General features: G+C 42.5%; 1 protein-coding gene across 2 annotated transcripts in view; it reads right to left on the bottom strand.

The window, feature by feature from the left end:
- Window positions 1-852: 852 nt before the first annotated feature.
- Window positions 853-20816, bottom strand: part of NKAIN2 (sodium/potassium transporting ATPase interacting 2) — a gene marked incomplete at its 5' end in the record, with an annotated part of 580773 nt that continues 560809 nt past the window's right edge. For both annotated transcript variants that reach the window (XM_081998199.1, XM_081998200.1), the window contains 2 exons: window positions 853-1836; window positions 20585-20645. In XM_081998199.1, the coding sequence (XP_081854325.1) occupies window positions 1751-1836; window positions 20585-20645 (147 nt within the window). In that variant the 3' untranslated portion in view covers window positions 853-1750. The remainder of the gene's footprint in view (window positions 1837-20584; window positions 20646-20816) is intronic.

Below are 20816 nucleotides of genomic sequence, written 5' to 3'. Positions count from 1 at the left end.
GTGTTACTAAATGCTGCAAAAGCCTCTTAAGGACAGACTATAGCAATTCTAGAGAACCTTGTCACATACTATACCGTCAGAGGGAAACATGAAGTCTCTTTGTTTGACTGTGGCTGAGACATGGCAATACTTTTGTGCGTTGATTGGCCAGAACGTCAGCTTACATACCGATTTCTGTCTTTCAGTTAAGACAGTGAAATCACCTGTACTCCAGTGAGAACGCAGCATTGAAATAAGACAGAACAGAGTTTACATGGATTAATCATATATCTCTTTGTCTCGGCTACAAGCTTAAAAATACTGCCGCCTTTTTTTCCACAGGTCTAGCTTGCTTTCCAGTCAATATGAAGATGCTCAGCAAATGTGATCTGCTGTTCTGGAAGAAACACTTGAGAGCATAAAGAGAATGGGATAATATCTGAGCTAGAGGGCTCCATATGCTGATGACAAGGCATGGTATACTGAGAAGGAAATGCGATTAGAATTGTTCTAAATACCTATGAGCCACACATAATACTAGGAAGGAAATAACGTTTTCTAAATGCACAGCACTGTGCCAGAAGTGCAGGTGAAAAATCTTTACTTGAGCACAGACAGATGGGAAGCTGAAGTTAAGATGGCATTGGAGATATGCACTATTGTAATTTGAGATTATTAAAAAACTCCTAGCAAAGCTCCCGAAGGGCCCAATCCAAAGCACTACGGCAGAATTGATTGTACCACTGATAAAGGAGTAAATGCCAGTTCCATGCAAAAAACCACTAATCCATTAGCAGACTTGCTTCCAGTAATCAGAAGAAATGAAACTGCATTCAAGGGTGAATGGAAGTGTATGTTGGGATGGATATTGTTTGTCTGTATTCTGTTCTTTTCCTCAAAAGAAATGTTCAGAAGAGAAACAAAGGAAAAAAGCAAATATTGTCCCTTTGTGAGCTGTTCTGTGTTGTGCTTTTACCATGTAGGCCAGTGATGGTAAATAAAAACATTTCAAAAGGCTGCAGCAGTGAGGTAAGATTCATCCGGGCTGTTCTGAACACACTTGGCATCAGTGCAAGAAATATTTGGAGATGATTATTCCTGGACTGGTCTATAGTTGGGTGTTAGCTCTCATGTGAAGGTACTCCAGCTGTGTGTATATGGTGAGATTTGGTTGCCCATTTAATCCCCAAATATATCAGGCTGCACTTCTAAGCAGTGGATAGAGTTGTTACTCGCACTGGTTTGGTAGAATACTGTCTTCTATTTAAACTGGTTTGAAAATCTGTATGTTACTTTTTCTTTTTTTTTTTTTTTAAATTTGGAGACTAGAAATGAGGTATAGCGGTTCCTCAGTGAACAAATACGCTGGTAAGACAAATGCTAAATGTATCCACCAAATCAGCAAGTTGCTGAACTTTTGATAAAATTGAACAAAACCCACTTTTTTGCAACCAAGTTTTGTCAGATTTGACTATTTTTTTGCTAAACTAAATTCTCATTGCTTTTGAGTGGAAAGTGCTTGAATGAAAATGGGAGGAAAATCAGGTGAGAGCTGGGTGTTATTTAAACAACTGTGACACATTGTATCCTGCCATAAGAAATCATTATAATTCAACAGAAGAGTAATGTTAGTGTTTAAGTGTGTAACATGAATTCGGTCTCTCAAAAAAGACTTCTGCCTATTCTGGATTTTTAAGTCACATCATCTTTCAGCTTAATGATCCTTTAATATCAGCCTGCCACTCTGCAGAATATCTCAGAAGTTAAGTACTTACATATACATGGGCTGTAGCTGTAAATGAGATGTCTTCTGTGGACCTTGATAGCCATAAGAGTCAAATCCACCTATGAAATCAACTGAAAGGGGGAAAATTGCTTTCATTAGCAACATCTTTTCAGAAGTGATAGGCACTATCATTCAAGAACCACCCAGCACACAAATTATTTTTGATGGACCCCCTAATTATCTGTTAAAATTAGACCAGCTAATTGTGGAGATGGAGAAAAAGGGTAAAAAAAAAAATAGGGAAAGGCAAAGTCCCTTTTTAAATTTTAAAAGAAAATTAATTTTAAAAACACAGAAGGACAATAAGGAATTTATAACAACCATCTGTCCATCAGAAATAGCCCCACGTCCCTCTTTTTCAAGTAGATCACCTCACTGGAGTACAAAACAACATGCTATTCAGATATTACAAATGCTGAAAACCGTTTATTTGTTGGCATGAATGCATTGCTGCTGCCTGTGATGACTGTGTCTGGCTTGCTGTCATACCATGGTTCAGTGATGTAGAGGAGAGAGCACATTGATTCACCTCTGTCTGAGAGACAGAAGTTTCTCTGATTCCCTGCTTTGACATTTGGGCTGAAATGCACGATCAGAGGGCTGGAACAATTTATCTGAGCTTTAGAGACAAGGCTTCACAGATCTAAGGAAACCAGCATTTCTCTCAAGGCGCTGGAGGTCTGCAGGAAGGTTGTAGGGTGGGAGTTATTTATTAATTCACACCCAATGGTCTTCTCATGTGTATTTTAAACAATTTGCAGGGCAACTCAATCTCATCTGAGCCTGAGACCCCTGTTTCTCTGTTATAACGCTTTCTTTACACAGGTAAAAGTACACCCTTTGCTTCCTGTGCACCAGGAGACCCAGCTATTGGCTTTTGGGGGTTATTTGTTGGCAGCTCTCCTCCTTGAAATATTGCCTTTTACATGCCAGATGTGAATTTGACTTTACTTTGATAGAAAAGGACCAAAGAGTTCAGATATAGAAGTGCTTTTTTCACATGTCTGTGCACTGCTACAGACAGATGGCTCTGCGTACATGGAAAGGCAAGGCAAGGCAAGGCAGTTTTCTTTGATAGAGAATAGCTTCTTGTGGATCTAAAATGCATTAACTTTCACATAAAAAATCACAAAATGTAAATTTATAACTCTTGGTTTGAGAACTTTCACAGTGGTTGGAGTCCTTAAAACTTGCATTAATGAGGCTATTTTATACTAAGGTGCCCATCAATGTGTGCCACACTTAGCAATGCATTCACATTCCTTCCAGAGAGGTTACAAAATCAAATTATTTTACCCTTCTGTCCACCATTTACTCTGCAAACAAAGAGCCACCAAAACACTAGACTGGACCAGTACCGCATGTCTCCATTGTAACCACAGACATGTTGAACCTGTCATCCACCTTCTTCCCGGGCAAGAGTGTCCCTTGCAGAAATCATTTAGCCAATTCTGTGCTCTGTGGTAGCATTACCTATACTGCTATCCCAGAATAATGTTTTACTAAACTAATCCCTGACATCTCTAATGAAGGAGGTTTTCTCTGTTGCTTTTCCCTCTGCCTAACTTCCCAATGTCTAATTTAAATGTAATTTCCTGCAAATTAACTACTTTCCTATATTTTGGCCTTTTCTCTCAATGGATATGAAGACAAATTAACCTTTTTTTTCTTTCCTTTATAGCTACTTTTAAGCATTTTCAAAAAGTATTTTTCTGCTATCCATCTTTTCCCTATTAAGGCATACCTAGTTCTTTCAAATTTTTCTCATGACCCATGTTTTACAAGCCTCTAAATTACCAAGCCTGAAGATCCTTCTTCAATCTGCTTATGTTTTTCTTACCGTGTGGTGCTCAAATCAGGACTAACTGGAACAACTGCCATATAGGTCTTCTGTACAATATCTGGAATAACATGGTGGGTTTTCTGGTGTTTTTTTTTTCTTCAACAACATCATACTCACGCTTAATAATCTGATCTTCATTTTTATGTTTTGACACTAACTGTAGTCTAGCCAAGTAGCTGATATTTTTATCTGAAGACACTTGATTGATTCTTCCCCACAGGAGTTCTTTTGCACTTGTCTGTATTGAATTTCATCTTCTTGATTTCAAGCCACTTCTCAAGATCATTTTGACTTCTAATCCTATCTTCACAAGTGCTCATACCCCTCTCAGTCTGGTTTCATCTGAAATTTTTACAAATGTTCTCTCCTCTATCATCCTTGCTGTTAACAAAAATAATGAAGAGAATTATTTCACTAGCCGAGGTCCCAGTGGGATCCCATCTGAAATGTCATCCCAGCTGGTTGATGACTAAATTTCAAATAGAGTTTGAACAATTCTGCACACAACCTATGATGACTGCATCTGGACAGTGCTTCCCTGGCCTTACTTACTTGTTTGTAAGAGTCAAAATCTTGCTAAAATCAAGATAAATGCCATTTGTTGCTCCCTACTTATTCACTGTCTGTAACCATCAGAATAACTTTATTACAATGTGATCATGTCTTTGAAAGCATACTACATTTATAGGCACAGAATGAAGAATTTACTATAGGAATATTGTTGAGTGAAGTGCTAGACTGGGAGGAAATAAGACCCCTCTTTTTCAAATACAAAGACTGCAGCAAAAAGAATGGGCATGTCTTTGCTGTAGCTATAGTTTGTTGTTCTTTTTCCCAGTTTTCCTTTTTTCCTCACTCTTGACCTGTGACAACACAAGTCAGAAAATACCTTTGTTGAACTGTGTCCCACTGGTGTCAACCCATGTCACTTTACAGATGTTGCTCATATGCATTTGTCCGCTTTGCATTTCTTGTGTACTTCCCAAGACCCTTCAAGCAACCAGTAAACCATTATTAGAAGGCTGCAGGCATAGATACTCTGGTTTGCAGTCATGGGGCAAAAGGTTTTATGTGAGATTTTAGGGTTGTTGCTAGAAAGCTAAACCAGCGTGTTAAGAAAAAGGTTTCTTTGACTGAAATGAGCTTGTGTGGGCATGAGAGAAAGACGCATACTGAATATCTCTGCATGCATTGTGTCCTTGCCCTGTTGCACAAAGGAAAGATAGTGTTTACAAGCCAGATTGTCAAGTGGCAAACAAGGCAAGCTCGCAGAGACGTTTCTATGTTCAACTGACAGTGGAAGTCCCACATGTGTAACCAAATGATGAGAGTACTACTGTGACCTTGTTGGAGTCATACAATGGCTCCTTACACACAACAACAAACTTTGCAAGGTAGGTAAGGGTAGGTAATAGAAAGTGAACTTCAATACAAAAGGATTTCAGTAATTTCTTTGTAGCAAGTTTTCTTGATGGTGGCAGTTTCTCATCACCGCAAAGCCCGCGGTGTCCAGACTGTGCTAAAAGCTCCCTGTGGACTCTGAGCTAGTTTCTTAGAGCATGCAAAATGCTGCCCTTTCTGCAGGCATTTTATCCTGGCTGTGCCTGAAAGGTCACTAAAAGTGTCGTACAATGGATACATTCCTGGCAACAGTAACATGAGATGAATAAAACAAGGCTCATTAGCTGAATTTTTACAGAGGCTTCCATCCTTAACCTCATCCATCAAACACATTTTTGACCGTTCTATTTTACATTCGTCTTACATGTCACTGTTATCAGGAGTGGCTCTTGTCACGTTTTACTTCGGTAAAAAAGCACACATGCGTATATAAACAAACAGAGAATCCCATTCCTTTGAAATATTGGGTACTAAGATGCTTATTTTCCTGGTTGGACTTGAATAGGGTAATAACAGTACTATTTATTTGTAAAATGTGTTACAAGAAATTCAGCCAGAGAGTTTTCTTCCTTTGCTGGTGTTAAGGAGCTTGTCAGGCATGTGGCTGTAGTTACAGCTGTAATACTGACAGGACATAGAGCTCAAAATAGGGGCATATTTTCTGTTACTAAGTGCCCTCAGAGATGTGAAGTTTCAGCCTTTGCTCACAGTCCCAGTCCCACTGTCTCCGTTGTAGGTCAGGACAGGATGAAAGGCATAAATGGGTTTCTCATTTTTCATTTCTGGAAGTTTGTGGTGTATAGAGGGACCATTTAACAGGGGTGCACAAAAGACCCCATTAGCATGGATGTACATGTGGGAGAAGGGACTCTAGGAAACTAGCAGCGAGAAACAATGAAACTGATGAAATCAACAGATGGGCAAAGAGAAAGGAAACAGCGTGGAATAAAAGCAATTACATCTTCCTGTAGAAAGGAAAAGGAAAGTTATTGAATAGAAACCAGAAGACTAGACACTATTCTCCTTACAGAAATTTTCCTCTGTAAGATATAAATATAGAAGCATAAAGATCCAGGTCCACAGCTAATATATATATTTCTAGCTTCAGTGACTTCATTGAAGCAGTGATAATTTGCATTAGCTTAGGATCTGACCGAAAGAGTAGTTTAGGGCATATGTGTATAGAAATGTGACTGACACTATGGCTTCCCTTGCATTTTAGTAAGCATCCAAAAATCAGTGCCGACTAGATATGAAAGGATATAGAGTTTAGGAATAAGGAGGGAGATGAGTGGCTTTATCCCAAAAAAAGGAGAGAGAAAGGTTGGGAAACAGCCATATACATAGCCAACCTGTGACCTGCAGTACGGATGACTTCTTGACTGCTTTCAAACCCTCTCCTTACTTTGTTCCTTTGCTGCTAATGTTTGTTTTGCTGATTGCCTCACACCTACGCGTGGTGCGTGAGGCCCCGCGTCTTACAGCGTGAGTGCACTGCCAGCCATCAACCCTGCCTTCACCACAGCATCCGCTTCCCGCCCGTGGCTCCTTCTTTGAAAGTGAAAATGTCTTTGGTAGTAATTCTGTAATGAGGGTGACTTCTGTCACCGATTCCTCCTCTCCTCCTTTGTCCATCCACTTTGTCCATCTCCCTGATGAAGCAGCTTGGCCTCTCAAGCTTTATTCATTCCATCCCAGACACCCCCATCACCTCTCCATCCACTTCCCTCCTGCCATCTCCACTTGTTTCTCTGCACACCATGTCTCCCATTTCTTGTATAAGCAAACTGATAAAGCAGTCCTCCTTTCTTCAGTTTGACAGCTTTTTTCACTCCTTTTACAGTTCATTTCCACTTCTCTCTTAATAGACTCACAGGAATTTTGTCCTGTAAAACTTCTGCTTGTCCCAGTGACAGACTTTTTTCTCTCGATCTCTTTTTTTTCATTTCTCTCCCAATACAAATACATGTAAATTCCTTTCATTAAAAAATGATCTCCACCCTTATCCCTGCTTGTCCCATTTTCTCTCTTTCTCCTGATGGTGCCAAGCACTTTTCTCCATTTCTGCAGAAGATTTTCTCCCATCTTGTATTCTGTCCCTTGCACACAGCTGGAACCGCTGTCAGATCACCTCTTCCTATCCACATTTGGGTACTGGTAGCCCAGTGCACACAGTCCTCTCCACGGTCATCCAGCCACCTTTTGCATAGCCTCTGCTCTCTCCTTCCTGAAACCTTCGCCTTGCTGGCCTCTGCTTTCTTCTCTGCAGTGCTCACCTTCTTCCTCTCAACATTCCTCTCCTCTCTCGGTGGTTCTCCCTCCAGCACTCTGCCAGAGTCCCATGAGCAGTAACCTCTGCCTTTTACTTTTCCCCACCTCCTGTGAATGGGTTAGTTGCACTCACAAACGCAAATTCTGCAGTCGTCGGCTCTCTGAGGTGTCACAGGGAACCTGCTTGTGCTCACTCTGCTCCTTCTATACAAATTAAAATCTCAGCTTCTCTCTGTGATATTTACCCATGGATAATTAAACATCAATCCCAGTTCAGCATGGCTAAAACCAGAACTCTTAGCCGGTCCTCCATAACCTTCTCTGCTACCTTTCGTAGTGAACGATGGCACTTGTATCCTCAAGTCTGCCTATCACTTGAGAATATAAGTTAGATGTCAACTTTGGTTTGGGCTGTGCACGATTCAATTTCCGAAGATTATTTTTGCATATTGAAGAGGAAGAATTTTCTGTCTGTTGACACAGCTATAACATTTACCCAGGGCTCCCAGTGTCAAACATCACAATTGTTCCTTTATTTTGAACTCACCAAATGTGTAGTTGAGATGAAAGCCGCAAGACTCATCTCTTTGGCTAGTTACTCCTCTCTGAATCCTGCTACTGATTTAATCTTCCATATTACAAAAAGTAGAAGCTAAATCTTTTTACCTTTAAAGCCTTTTGTAGAGATTTCACATCAGTCTCTCTTCCTTCCAGTTCTAAAGGCTAAATTCTGCGCCCATGCTGCCAGCTTGACCTGCATACTAGCAAAATTTCCAAACACTTTCTCTCTCTGTGAGAATGTCTTCACAAACAGTTCTCTTATTATTTTCCCCAAAACTCTTTGCTTTGTTGCCAGTAATTAGGTTGCCAATGCCCTCAAATTCTTGTCTACCACAGTGAACAGTATTTGCTCATAGTTTCTTTGTGCTCACTTTCTGCCTGTACCCACCAGTTCCCTGTTGTCTAATACATAGATTGCAAGGTCAAAGAAACAGGGCTGCCATTCATGTTGGTACAGTGCTTGGCATCATGGTAGTCCTTAAAAGTACTAATGAATCTAAAGCATTAAAATAATATAAAAAATTTACAGTTTCCCATGATAAATATGATACCATTGGAAAAGCGCTAATGACCAGGGAAGCGTGTGTGCATGTGTACGCGGGTGCTTCTTGCACATGGCTGCCACGACCGAACATATTTCCTGCGTGGTACAGCAGAGAGAGAAGGTGTGGTGTACATGTGCTACATCTGGCACGTGAGGTCTTAAATTTATGTACACTGGCTCCGGAGGCCATAGACTTGGCCTCCTGGACTCTGACTTTGCAAGTGCAGTGATTAAGCTTCGCTGCCACAGCAAGGCACCCCACTGCACCTGCAGCTGGGAGAGAGGAGGGATGGCAAACAAACTGCAGCTAATAACATCGCTGGAGGTGCTGCTGGTGCAGAAGTGAGTATGTGAGGCAAGAGCGAGCCGTGCACAAATGCTGGTAGCTAAAAACTAACCGAACTTAAAAAAATGGAGAGGAGTAAATTTAGGCTTCATTTTAATAAATTTGGGAAAGACATATGGGAAAAAATATAAAAGAACATATGGGGACACCCTTGCTCCTGCAGCTTTGCCAGTATCCCGGTACCCGCCCTGCTGTTCGGTGAAGACACCTCCGAACACTGTAGTGCTGCTGCCTCTTTGTGCTGTGAGCATGGCCTGGTGGCTGTTCCACAATATAGCACGCAGGAGGAGGTTTGCTTGAATACAAACTCAATAAACTTTGTTTACAACGCTAATCAAACGTTATTGGTCGCTAATCAAACGTTATTGGTCTTTGTGCTGAGCACACAGTGATTTAGAGTCGCGAAACGGGATAGAGCCAAGCCCGGGCGAAGCGGGGGGAAGGAGGGCGTCTGCCAACGCGTGAGGCTGTGCCCTTCTTGCCAGCACGGGAGGGTTCAGAAACGGTGTAAGGACTTGGACACTCGGTCTGGTTCTTGCGGTGCAGCAAACTGCTTTTCTGCCAAACAGCCAGTAGCTGCCAGTGGGTGCTCTTAGCTCACCCATTTGCAAGGTGAAACAAAAGCCTCAGGTTTTTTAAACCATGACTTCATGGCATTTCTGAGCCCTACGATGTCCACAGGAGCAGCAAAAGGAAACCCCTTCATGAATTTCAGTGAAGTTTCTCAGCTCAGATTCTGCCCCATTGCCACTATTTCCATGGTGTTTACTTTTATAATAGTCAAAATTACTCTGTAATTTTTTGCTTCACAGCGGCTTTTCTTCCAGATTTTTCTCCTCCTATCACACCTATTGTTGGATAAGGGCTTGCAGCATCTTCTGTCTCTGTTGCTGTTGATTCCCTGGCTAATTCTTTGGTCAGTCCTTCTGAGATAAGATGCAGGTTTGTGAAATCTGATGAGCACCACCTGGTGCCACCACCCTTACAGAAGTACTGACAGGGATCTGAGCCTGGTACTCCTTGCAATTAGGACCAAACAGGAATGCAGATGTTGCATTCAAGGTGAGCCCAGATCGTGGTTGTATCCAGCAGAAAACACCAAGATGAATGATGCTGAGGGTCCAGAAATTAGAGAAGCTAAAATGCATCTCGGATTCCTAGGTGGAGAAGGGGTCTGGCCAGCGGCAGAGCCTCAGGACAGGAGGTGAGGAAGAGTATGCTCTGAAGCAATGCCTCAGCAAGGCAGGTGAAACAAGGACCTGGGACAGTTACAAGTTTATTTTAGCATGTGTAATTAATCAGGTGTGGGCTTTGTAAATGTCCTTTTGTAGTTGTGTGTACTTTCTGGAGGATTGTTGATTGCATGGTTGGTTTGGCTTTTGTACAGATTTCTTTGGCCTAATGACTGTGTGATTGTGTTTAACAGCCTACTCTTATAGTCCTTAGGCTACGCTTGCCTCAGTGCTAACATTTCAGTTATGTGTAAACAGTTACTCACAAGGAAAGCATGTGGGTAGAACCAAGAGGCCTCATGAAGCCAAAACAAAGAAGAGTTAAGAGCAAGGACTGAGAGATTAATGAGTAGAGAGAAAGATACCTTAACCTTGAGAATAGAAACATCCTAGCAGGAGTGCTCAAAGGATGATAAGAAAAAAACGCTTGGCTGAAGAGCAGAAGAGACAACCAACCAAGGAGCAGAAACTATCCTCAGGAGACCTGTGACCATAAAAAGGAAAAAGGAGTAGGGGGTAACTCCCCAAACGACCACTGACGACCACCCGAGACCCCCGCGCATGCGTAGTGTAGTTTTGCAACGCCAGCATTATGTAAATGTAGTAGATAGGCAGGGAGGCAGAGGAAAGTGTGTGAATATTCATGTCTTTAAGGTATATAAAGGGATGAACTTTTGTTTCAAGGCACACATGTTAGGAGGAGATATCCCCCATGCGTCCGGCGCTGCAATAAAGATTTGTGCTTAATAACACTTTGGTGTTATTGAGTTTATATTTTTTTGAATCACAGGGCTGGCCAGCAGCAGGAACTATGTCAGGGAGGTGGTAACCAGGGTCATGGCTGAGCGGAAAGGAGCCAGGAGGAAAGCAGCCAGGAGTCACCAAGCAAGGGCTGGGCAGCATGAGTCAGGCTTTGGCAGCTGAAGGCAGAAACAGGGACCAGGGGTAGGGCAGGAAGGAACACAAGCCGGAGGCTGGGATGAAATGGCTGGAGCATAGCTGTAGCAATGAGATATAGTGCACTGGAATGGTCAGTGCTGCCTTTTATATCTGATTGATAAATGCAGCAAGCCACCTGTCAAACTTACGGACCTGAAAATAGGGTTGTAGTCAGATAGGCTGCTGCTTGACCCCTGCAAGGCTTTGCAAGGCTTGTCCAAGCTTGCAGTGGGGCTTGTCTGATGCGCAGTAAAGAGTCTGTAGAAGACCTCCACTTAGCTATGAGAACTTTAATAGTCTGAAGAATATATTATTTTTCTAAACTCACAGACCTGGACACTGCTGGATAATAGCCATTTGCTTTCAAATTTTCATGCTTGAGTACTGAGCAAAAAAATACAGCCCTGAAATAGTTTTTGACTGACAGATCATTCTAGGAGTTAAAGAAAATGTGGGTAGACTTAATTATCATAGAAGTTATCAAATGAATCATTAGGAAAAATTGTTCTTAGCCAGATCATTGCTAGGGGCAAGCAATAAAGAGAGGAAAAAAGAAAAAAGGAGGAAAAAGACAATGCCTGGGGCAGTGGCCTCCAAGTGTGACCACCACACTAATAAATTAGAATGAGTCATTAGTAGGTGCAACAAAGTGGAGAATTAAGGCCCAAATCTATGAAAGTTAACAATCCAATGCTAATGAAGACCTATCTAGATATTTAAAAGGAAAAGTAATAAGGCAAAATTTAACAGAAGGCATGCTGATAAAAATAATTTAGTACAAAGCTACATCCCAGGCATGTAGGAAACTGTGAGGAGCTCATGTTGACTGTCTCAGTGGGGAAGACACTAGGGCTGTGGGCAAGTGTCCTTTTCAGGACAGAATCTAGTCCACCCACAGCAGGTCATCACTGCTCCTCTCAGAGATGTTGCTGTCCTTCAGTCCAGACTGAGCTTGGCTGGCCAGGACCTGCTCTCTTACACACAATAGTTTTGGCTGAACCCCTGAAGAGGCAGTCAGGCACCCTCAGAGGCTGGGAAACCAGGGTGGGGAAGGGGGCCAGGAGCCATGCACGGCCGCCTGCGGGCTGCTCCTCCGCCTGCGCTTCAAGGGGGTCCGAGTTGCCCTCCCTCCATCAGGGCGAAGCAGGAGATGCTCCCCTGGGCACAGTGCAGGAGGGCCTTCCTCCAAAGCCTGCCCTGCACATTCAGCACAAAGCAGCAATAAATGACTCGCATCAAAATGAAGTCTTTCACTGGTATCAAAGCAAAACACGGCGGTCTGCCTGAAACCATTTTCCATGAAATTTTCAGCTTGTGGAGAGTCTCAGGTTTTGTTGAATTTTCCTGATTTTGAATATGAGTTGTGTTTATTTTTAAATGTCAAAACACTTCCATGGCCAGGAAGACCACATCCTATTCAGCTGTGGCAACAGCCTGAGCATATCTTCACATCATCTGTGGCTTTTGTTCTCAGAACAGTCACTAGTTACTACCTCATTTCTGCTACCAGTTTGATGCAACCGTGTGGGACGTAGTGTCATGATCTGGACTTCGTGTTCCTCTCCTGAAACAATTCAAGGCAAGTAATATTTTCAAAATGTTTTGGTATGAAATGTATCTTTCTTTGTAAGAGAGATGTCAACTCCTTGTTCCCTTTTCACATGTGTGGATCTTTTCCAATACTTCTGCAACTTGTCTTTCTTGAAAAGATAAAACGTGGGTGGTAAATAGTTAAAAAAAAAAAGATGCAAGGTAAGTATATCCCCCTGGCTGTTACAATGCATTGATTTTATTAAGCAGTATCCCATTGTGATGATCTGCTGGAATGGAAATGTTACTTCCTTCAAGCTCTATATTATGTTATTTAGACATTTTTTAAACTTGAGGTTGACAATCCCCACAGGAAGCGGTGATGGATGCAAGGGGAGTGGCAGGGAAGACAGTGAGGGAGAAGAGAAATTATCATAGATGGAACCAGCAATACCACCATTTCCCCCCGTGTGATTTTATTTATATATTTGCCTCATACCACAGCCCTGTCTCCTAGGGATTCCTTGAACATCAACTTCATTAGTTACGAAGGCAGCAATCCATAACCAATTTTCTTTTCATGTCAAGCTTGTTCATGTATAAACCCAACCCTTTTGTTGGAAACATTTGCAATTAATCCCACAAACAAAGAAAATGCAAATCATACAGTCTACCCTAAGCAACCCTTCTGACTCAAGGCCCTGACCACCATCTATTATACACTAAAATGAATTGAAATTCCCACTTTGAGTCTAACCTAATTTTCTAGTGATAATAGGCATAGATTCCCAGAAGCATTCCATGCATCTAGATAGTAACATCCTAATTTCCTTTCCTGGTAAATGTTTTAAATAAGATTTTAGCACCAAAGGAAATTAACCTTTAAATTAATTGTAATTATAAAATGCCATCACTGATTTTGTCTTCAGACTAATTACTTGCTATTATTTAAACAAACTGCACCTCCTCTGAGCTTTAAGTTTGTTTCTTTCTCTGCAGCGCAGTGCCAGATCATCACAGCCCAGGCTGTGTAATGTCTGCCAAGCTCTGTGACACCTTGGACTGCTCAGGTCCACTTGCATCTCAGACGCAACTGGTTTCAGTTCTCGTATCTTCCTGCCATAGGCTTTCCCCCTGCACTTCAGCCTCGCACTCTGCAGCTCAGATATTTTCAGCCCGTCCTTTCTAACCAGCGAGCATGCCTGTGCTCTGTGCTGGTGAGAATGAGATGCTCAACACCATCCTTCTGTTCTGCGAAAGGTCCCCTCCAAGACAGGACATGGCTGGATATATTGACACAGGAACCAGCTATTGATATATGCAAAAGGTTGATGCTGTACAGGCATCTCAGGGAATTTCCTAAATGTTCCCGGTGGCACTGTGGCTCTCCAGGACAGCTCTCTTTAGGATGACAAGCATGAGGTAGTACCATGGGATTTCAAAGGCTTCCCTCCCTTGACGCTTCCATCAGCATCCTGACAACTGAAGGCATCCCATTTCCCTCCCTTTGATTTACTTAGTTCACATAGCAGTCACCACACTAAATGAAACAAGTAAATGGAAAAAACTAATTTAGCCACGGGCTGTAAATTGGACAGTGCAGCTGAGCAAAACCAAGCTGTAGCTTCAGCTTTTGTAGCCTGGTAGTGAATTCTCATTCATGAATGGCCCGTTCAACAGTTGAACAATTGTATTTTAAATACTGGCTTGTATTTGTTCCTATGCTTATTTCCTCCTATATTCCCTCCTCAGACTGCCTAGGCTGTCCTTAGCATGAACCAGACAAGTCAAACCAGTGATTCACCCTGTTGTGAGAGAGGTGTCTACTATGGGTATGGCAAATTACTCTTTAGAGTTACATCCCTGCCTCCATCGACTGTGGTGGAAATCTTAATTGTTACTTTAAACTGCAGGCCTAAATCCATGTATCTGTAGCTGTGTGATATGAATACCATCCTTGACTTTTTGTGGCATCTGTGAGGGGCCCAAAAATGCAAATGTGTTTCTCCTCATGATACCTCTATTCCTTTATGACAGGTTCCACTTCTATTATTCAATGATGTAAAGGGTTTGAAGATGCAGAAACCCCCTCTCACCTACCAAAAAATGATCACAAGTTCTGCAATATTCCCACATAGTCTGAGGGAGGCAGCTGAAGACGGTCTATAAAACCTGTGGCAGCATGGAACAGGTAAAGATGAAAAAGGTGAAGATGGAATGACTGCTGTTTTCCAGAGAAAGATGCAGGACATATTACACAAATGGTAGGTAGGTGCAAAACTAACAAAATGTATAGCTGAGGTGCTGGAACTCCTTCTCCCGGGAGGCTGTGTTTGATAAAATTGTGCTTAGTTCAAACACAGGAGTACACTTTCAGGAAGAAAAGATCATTGTGGGCAATGAAATACGGCGAGACCATTTCTGGCTAAGGAAGTGCCTGAACTGCAAAGTACGGTCAGGATTTTTGGGGAACAACAAACTTGCTGTGTTCTTACATGCCTATATGGCAAATAGATATGGAAGTAAGTGTCAGATGTTCTTTGTTGCTGGATATTGGATATTGGGCTGGATAGACCTGGTACCTCCTATCTTGTGTTGTGTTACACAAGCATAACAGGTCACGCCTCGTTGTCAGGGCTGCAGCTTACACTGCAGCTGTGGTGTCACCTGCCCGCTGGAGGGGACGAGACCTGCCAGGCTGCCCAGGACAACAGCCTCCAGGGATGCATTCAAGACCAGCCTTGATGCAGAAAGATGATGGTTGCAGTCATCTCCAGCCATCTCCCTCAGCCTTAGTTTCTGTTTCCTTCCTATCTTTTCTCCTGTCCTGGTAGTCTCAGAATTTACAGCCATATTCACCAGAAAATGGGAAGGGCAATAAAGAAGCAGAATTAATAGCTGAACATTTGCTACCCGTTTCTCTTTGTCTTTGTTTTAGAGATTTTTAAGTAGGGAAGAAAGCCAAGGTAGTATTCTCTGTAATGTCTTGCTAAGCAGATTGTGAAAAGCATTTGGCACAGAAATAAAGTTATCCCTGAGCATATTCTGCACTTCAATAGTGTCTTTAACCCCAGAAGCTCAAAGTTATGAAGCAATACGCCTGTAGTTTGTCCCTGTCATTATTTCCCATTTTAAATATGGGAAACAGAAGTATGGAGAGGATAAATAACCTGCTCAGAGGTGGAAGGCAGCCTGTAAGAGAGCTAAAAATAAAAGGCTTTCCTACCTATCCCATAAGTTTGTCAAAATTTCACAGCGCTCACACCTAATGAATTTAATATTGTCTTTTTAAAGAAAATCTTTGTCATCACCTTTGTGACTTCCCAGGTCAGGCCTAGGATCCCAGAGTGGATTATTGCTTGGCACTGAATTTATTGGCTCATAATTGCTATGCTGTATTGCTCACCAGTAGATATCCTCTATCTGGGGTATTGTCTTCATGAGCGTTTTCAGTAATTCAAATAGAATCTTGAATTCAAGCTTTTATGGGGCCTGTGAAATAATTTTAAAGGGTTAGCTAGAGATTTATTTCTGTGCCAGACATCCCCAAAAGCTGGGCTCAAGGGAATATGCAGCAAAAATTTATTTAACCCAATTGCAATTTCTTCTGCTCTGCAGTTTACCTGGGAGCAGTGCCAAGAGAAAAGGAGGCAGTATATGTGCAAGCTGGATGCCTGATCATGTGAGAGAGTGCAAAGGTGGCACCTCATGGTATTCAGGGAACAGTCAGACAGGCCGCATTTATTCTCTGATTGCCTTGCCATTGTGTTATGGCAGGTAAACGCTGTTTCCTCTCCCTGTCTGGGTCTGCAAGGGAGCCTTCTGGAATAGGGTTTCTCTGTGGGACACAGGCTGAATTGGTCATTAACACTAGGCTGGGGTTCCTTCCCAGCCAAAGCCGTCTGCCTAATAACCAGCCAGTCCCCTTTCAACAGAACCTGCAAGGCGAGTGCAGAATGCCCACTTCAGTAACCCAGGTTCCTTTTTTAATTGCTTACAGACAAAAAGCCCCAGGAGGATGCTGCTTTATCGCTTGCATTCCAAGGTTTTCCACAAAATATCTGTATATTTAATAACATTTTCAAAAATACATTGAATTTTCTTTTAGTAAGGCAGTAACAACTTATAGCAGGGAGCCAAATTGCTAGTGAGGAAATGCACATTAAATGAGCATTTCAATGTTATTAAAAATAATGTGCAGCCTTTGAAAAATGCAGGCCTAATACGATTTTGGAAAACAAATGAGGAGCTCCGATAAGTTTACAGCCATTGAATGCCTCCAAGTAATGATCGTTGCTGACATTTTCATGCTTTATTTTTAATTGCTGCAGCTAATAATGCTAATGAGGTAAGAAAGACGATGGCTAAGGCATACCAGTGGCAGTAGAGAAGAGGAAAGCGTTGAGTCGGCAGCAGCCCTGCTGGCCACCCGTCCTCCCTCGTCTTCCTCAGGCGGAGACCCGAGGCGCTCCAAGCCTCAGCGTTCCTCCTCCCTACGCAGCCACAAGGAATGGGATGCGGAAGGGACCTTTGGGATCCACAAACCACTGCCAAGAGAAGCCACCCTTGTCTGACCCTTGGAGATGGGTGTTGCAGTTGGGCCCCCGTACACCCAGCGTTAAAGCGCTGCTTGGGACTGTACCGGGAGGGAAAGCAGCTTCCTCTTTAATCCTTGATACAGAATTAACCCAAAGCAGATTGTTCTCAGGAAAGGTAGTGCAGACTTGTGCTTTGATTTAGGGGGCCTTCCGCCGGATTTATTTGGTGTGTGAGTAATTAAAACCTCTAGACTTGCTGATTCAGCCCTAGTTATGACCCTGATTTGATCAGAGTATCGCTCCATTCCTAATCCTTCAGTGAGGTTACAGCAGGTTAATCTTAGTGAAATGTTTGCTTAATTCTACCCTTGCTGATTTGTTCTCTTAATAAAACCTGTATAAAGAATGGAGAAATAGTAATTCTTTCAGCTTGTTCCAATTACTCTAAGAGCAAAGCTAATTCAGCTGAAGCAGCTTAAGAGCAACTTGATTGTGTTTCTGCAGCTGAGGCTCTGTGCCAACAGAAGATGAGGCACCTTCTCTGCTCCAGAACAGTGTTGATATGTTCCTCTGGTTAAAATCTGGAACAGGCCCCTTTCTGGCTCTTGGATGTCGCATGACTTTTTCTCTAGTTTCATGCCTTGCTGCCCACTCCTGACAGGTTCAGTGTTTCTGCCTTTTTTGCTCCTCTCCTGTTGCTCCCATGTCTTGTTAGCAAAGTAGAAGAAATGGAATTGAGTGTATGGGTGTTCACCATGTCTATCGTGAGAAGCAAAAGGCTTTTTCTGTTGACTCTGTCTCATCAGAGAGGACTTGTGGCTAAAAGCCTGTTTGATGTGACCAATATAGTTATCCTTATGGTCCTCTGTGACTGGCAGTAAGGCATCCCACTTTCACAGGCATGAGTGTGTCCTGAAAACCAGAGATCCGTATTTCTCCTGTGATGAGTGTGAATATAGAGGTGGATAAGAAGATGGCAGTGTCCCTCTGTTGCTCTTTACGGACCACTTCAGAAGCTGGGAAAGCAGGGCAGTGGTGTGGAAGAGTTCCTTTGTGGTAACTGCTTTTACCAGAGGATCTTTCACAGCTGACATATTTTTAGTGCACAGTGGGACACCAGCTGCCAACGTGCATGCAACCATGAGCTCAGCCTTACTAGGTATGGATGCTAGACGGGGGTTGGTGGGCGGCAGCGTAAAGCTTTTTTCTGCGCTGCTAGATGCCTAGCAAGTCTGGGGGAAGGAGTACATCGTGGGCAGGAGGAATGTCTTCATCTTTCTGTACTGTAGAGGCTGCACAGCAAGCATGCAGGGGTGAGGAACTGAAAAAATGGAAGAGGAGAGACTATGAGAAGAGAAACACAGCTAGTGGGTCTGGAGTGACCTCAGGACCGAAGACTTGCATATGCAGGAAGGTCTAGCAATGGCTCTGGGCCATATTCCACTTTTTCTGAAAGCTTTTCTCCCTCACATTCACTCGGTCTGCATGAGATGACCCCATCCATGAACGTATTGAGGAAGTTATGCTTAGGCATCCTCCTCTGCAGTATAAATACTAAATAACATGGCATCCATAAGGGATACAACACTTCTCAGAGGAGTGCGATAGATGGATGTGCTGCCAAAAGGGAGGGAAAAGGTGAGAAAACCTATCTAAATGGAAATAAAAGAATCTAAACTTAAACCTGAGCAGTAGGTATCTGTATGGACTGCAGTCCCTGGCTGTCACAGTGAGCGTTTGATGCACGTCTGAGTGGATGCCTGAGCAGAGACACAACTAGAATAGTTTTTACTCTCTGCTAAATGCAGCCTCTCAGTAGAAATTAAAGCTGTTTTAATTTTATTATACCTTGAGGGGCCCAAATCCGATTTGAGCATTATGACAGCATTGGGATGACTCACCCACAGAAGTTCCCTTTTTCTCTTTTTTTCCAGCCCTGCTTCCAAACTTCACCGGAGGTGAAGCTGCGGTGCCTGAGCTTACCCTGGCTTCATCGCGCTGGGCTTGGGTTCGCCCCGGTACCTCAGAGAGATGCTCACAGGTGAGTAAGATGGATCGCTGGCTGGAAGAGGAGGCCTGGCCGGGGTGTACTAGCAAAGTAATGAAAGCCTCAAAATAGGCAAGACAATGGCAAGAAAGGGTTCAAAGAAGCATGACGATCTGTGGCTTCTGAACAACAGGGAGCTCCCACTGCAGTGAGCAGAAAACAACACCATATTGGCCAGAGTGCTTCGCTGCCAGGAATGCTGCTTTACAGACCGCAGGAGAAATCTCTCAAACGTGCTCCAACTTCTGTGCTCGTTTGGTGAGCCAAGTCACAAGTCCCTTCCTCGCCTCTTGCTTATATCATGCCCTAAAGCATTACAGAAGAGTGAAAAAAGATTTAAGCCCTTAGAGGAGAGGGCAGAATGATATTAAATGGAATTTCATTTGGGGGGAAGGAATCACTCTCCTCCTGCTCTGTGGATAGTGAATGCACTTAATGGGAGAGTAGGAGAACGCAGATATGACTGGGTCCTTCCCTAAAATGACAAGACCTATTTCTGACATACCCCTGCTCCACACACCTGTCCCGAAATCTTTTTACTCTTATGCCTTCCTTGCCAGAAACACAGAAAACAGAGGCAACTGAAATGAGCATAGTCAGAAAGAGTTTTGAAGTGTGGTTTGATTTTGGCACTAAATCTCTCCTTGACGACTCAGAGTGGCACTATATTGCCAATAGATTATAGGGTTGCAGCTATTTTCTACGCAGGAGAACACACAAAGGAACCCCCACCAGCCCTAGCAGTACTCTCAATCAAATAAAAACACTTTAGCTTCCTGTTGCAGAGCTCTCTCTAGGATTCATGTATATTTTATCAAAGTTACATGCAGTTCTGATACTCGTTTCTAAAGTGCTTTAGTATGAATCCCAAGATGTACTGAAAAGCTGCAGTGGCCCATTTTAAAGAATCAAGGTTAGAGTAGAGAAAAAATGAAATGGCTTGACTCCATAGCATGTAATAAGAGCAAATTCTGCTCAACAGGCTTCTATTGAAATAAATAAGCAGAAGAAACACAAACATACATCTATATGAAATCATTTTGCTCCTTGTAATTGCATCCTGGGAGCAGCAAGAACAAAGAGGAGCTCCACGGTTTCACCTCTCATAAATGAAGGTCCTGCAAGGATCTAAAGCTATTATTTTGCCAGAAGTGCTTTTACAAGCCAACACACAAGTCAACACAGAAGAACTATACACTCAGTGGTAAGCAATTACTGTGAAGATAGTTAATAACAATCTGGAATAAAAAAATAAATAAAGGCTTGTATTTGCCAATTGGGAATTTGCTTTTTTTTAATTTTATGTCTTAAGATAAGCTGTAAGGAAAAAAAAACCCTGCAATGATCTTTTCAGAAGAAAGGAATATGTATTTTTTTAAGCTGCATTTCATGACTCCTTTGTCTTTCAGGCATTTGCAAATTTTAGATCAAGAAGGATGGACAGAAAGCATGTTCTGGCTACAGTGTAATAAGGCATTTAGGTTGTAGTCAGCAAGAGCCAGCATAGTGGAGGGGTGATTTAAAAAAAAAGAATTCATTTTGTATGTAATGAAGCTTTAGTACTTACAGCTGTCCTCTTCTTCAGTAATACATTTCACAACATAACAGGCATAGATGAAGCCCGCCAGCTGAAACAAAATGTAATAGCATTAGATGTAAAGCAAATACCATAGAAAAACAAGAGCTGGTTTTAGAAAAGCAACAACAAAAACAGAAATAAAAAAAATTGCCAGACTCTGTTTGATGAGGTAATGATAATTTTTCCCAACAGGTTGGTAATTTTAATTGGAAGTAGTCAG

Source organism: Phaethon aethereus (assembly GCF_964289735.1).
Source record: "Phaethon aethereus genome assembly, chromosome: 3".
NCBI classification, from domain to species: Eukaryota; Metazoa; Chordata; class Aves; order Phaethontiformes; family Phaethontidae; genus Phaethon; species Phaethon aethereus.
This window is presented reverse-complemented; position numbering and strand designations above follow the sequence as displayed.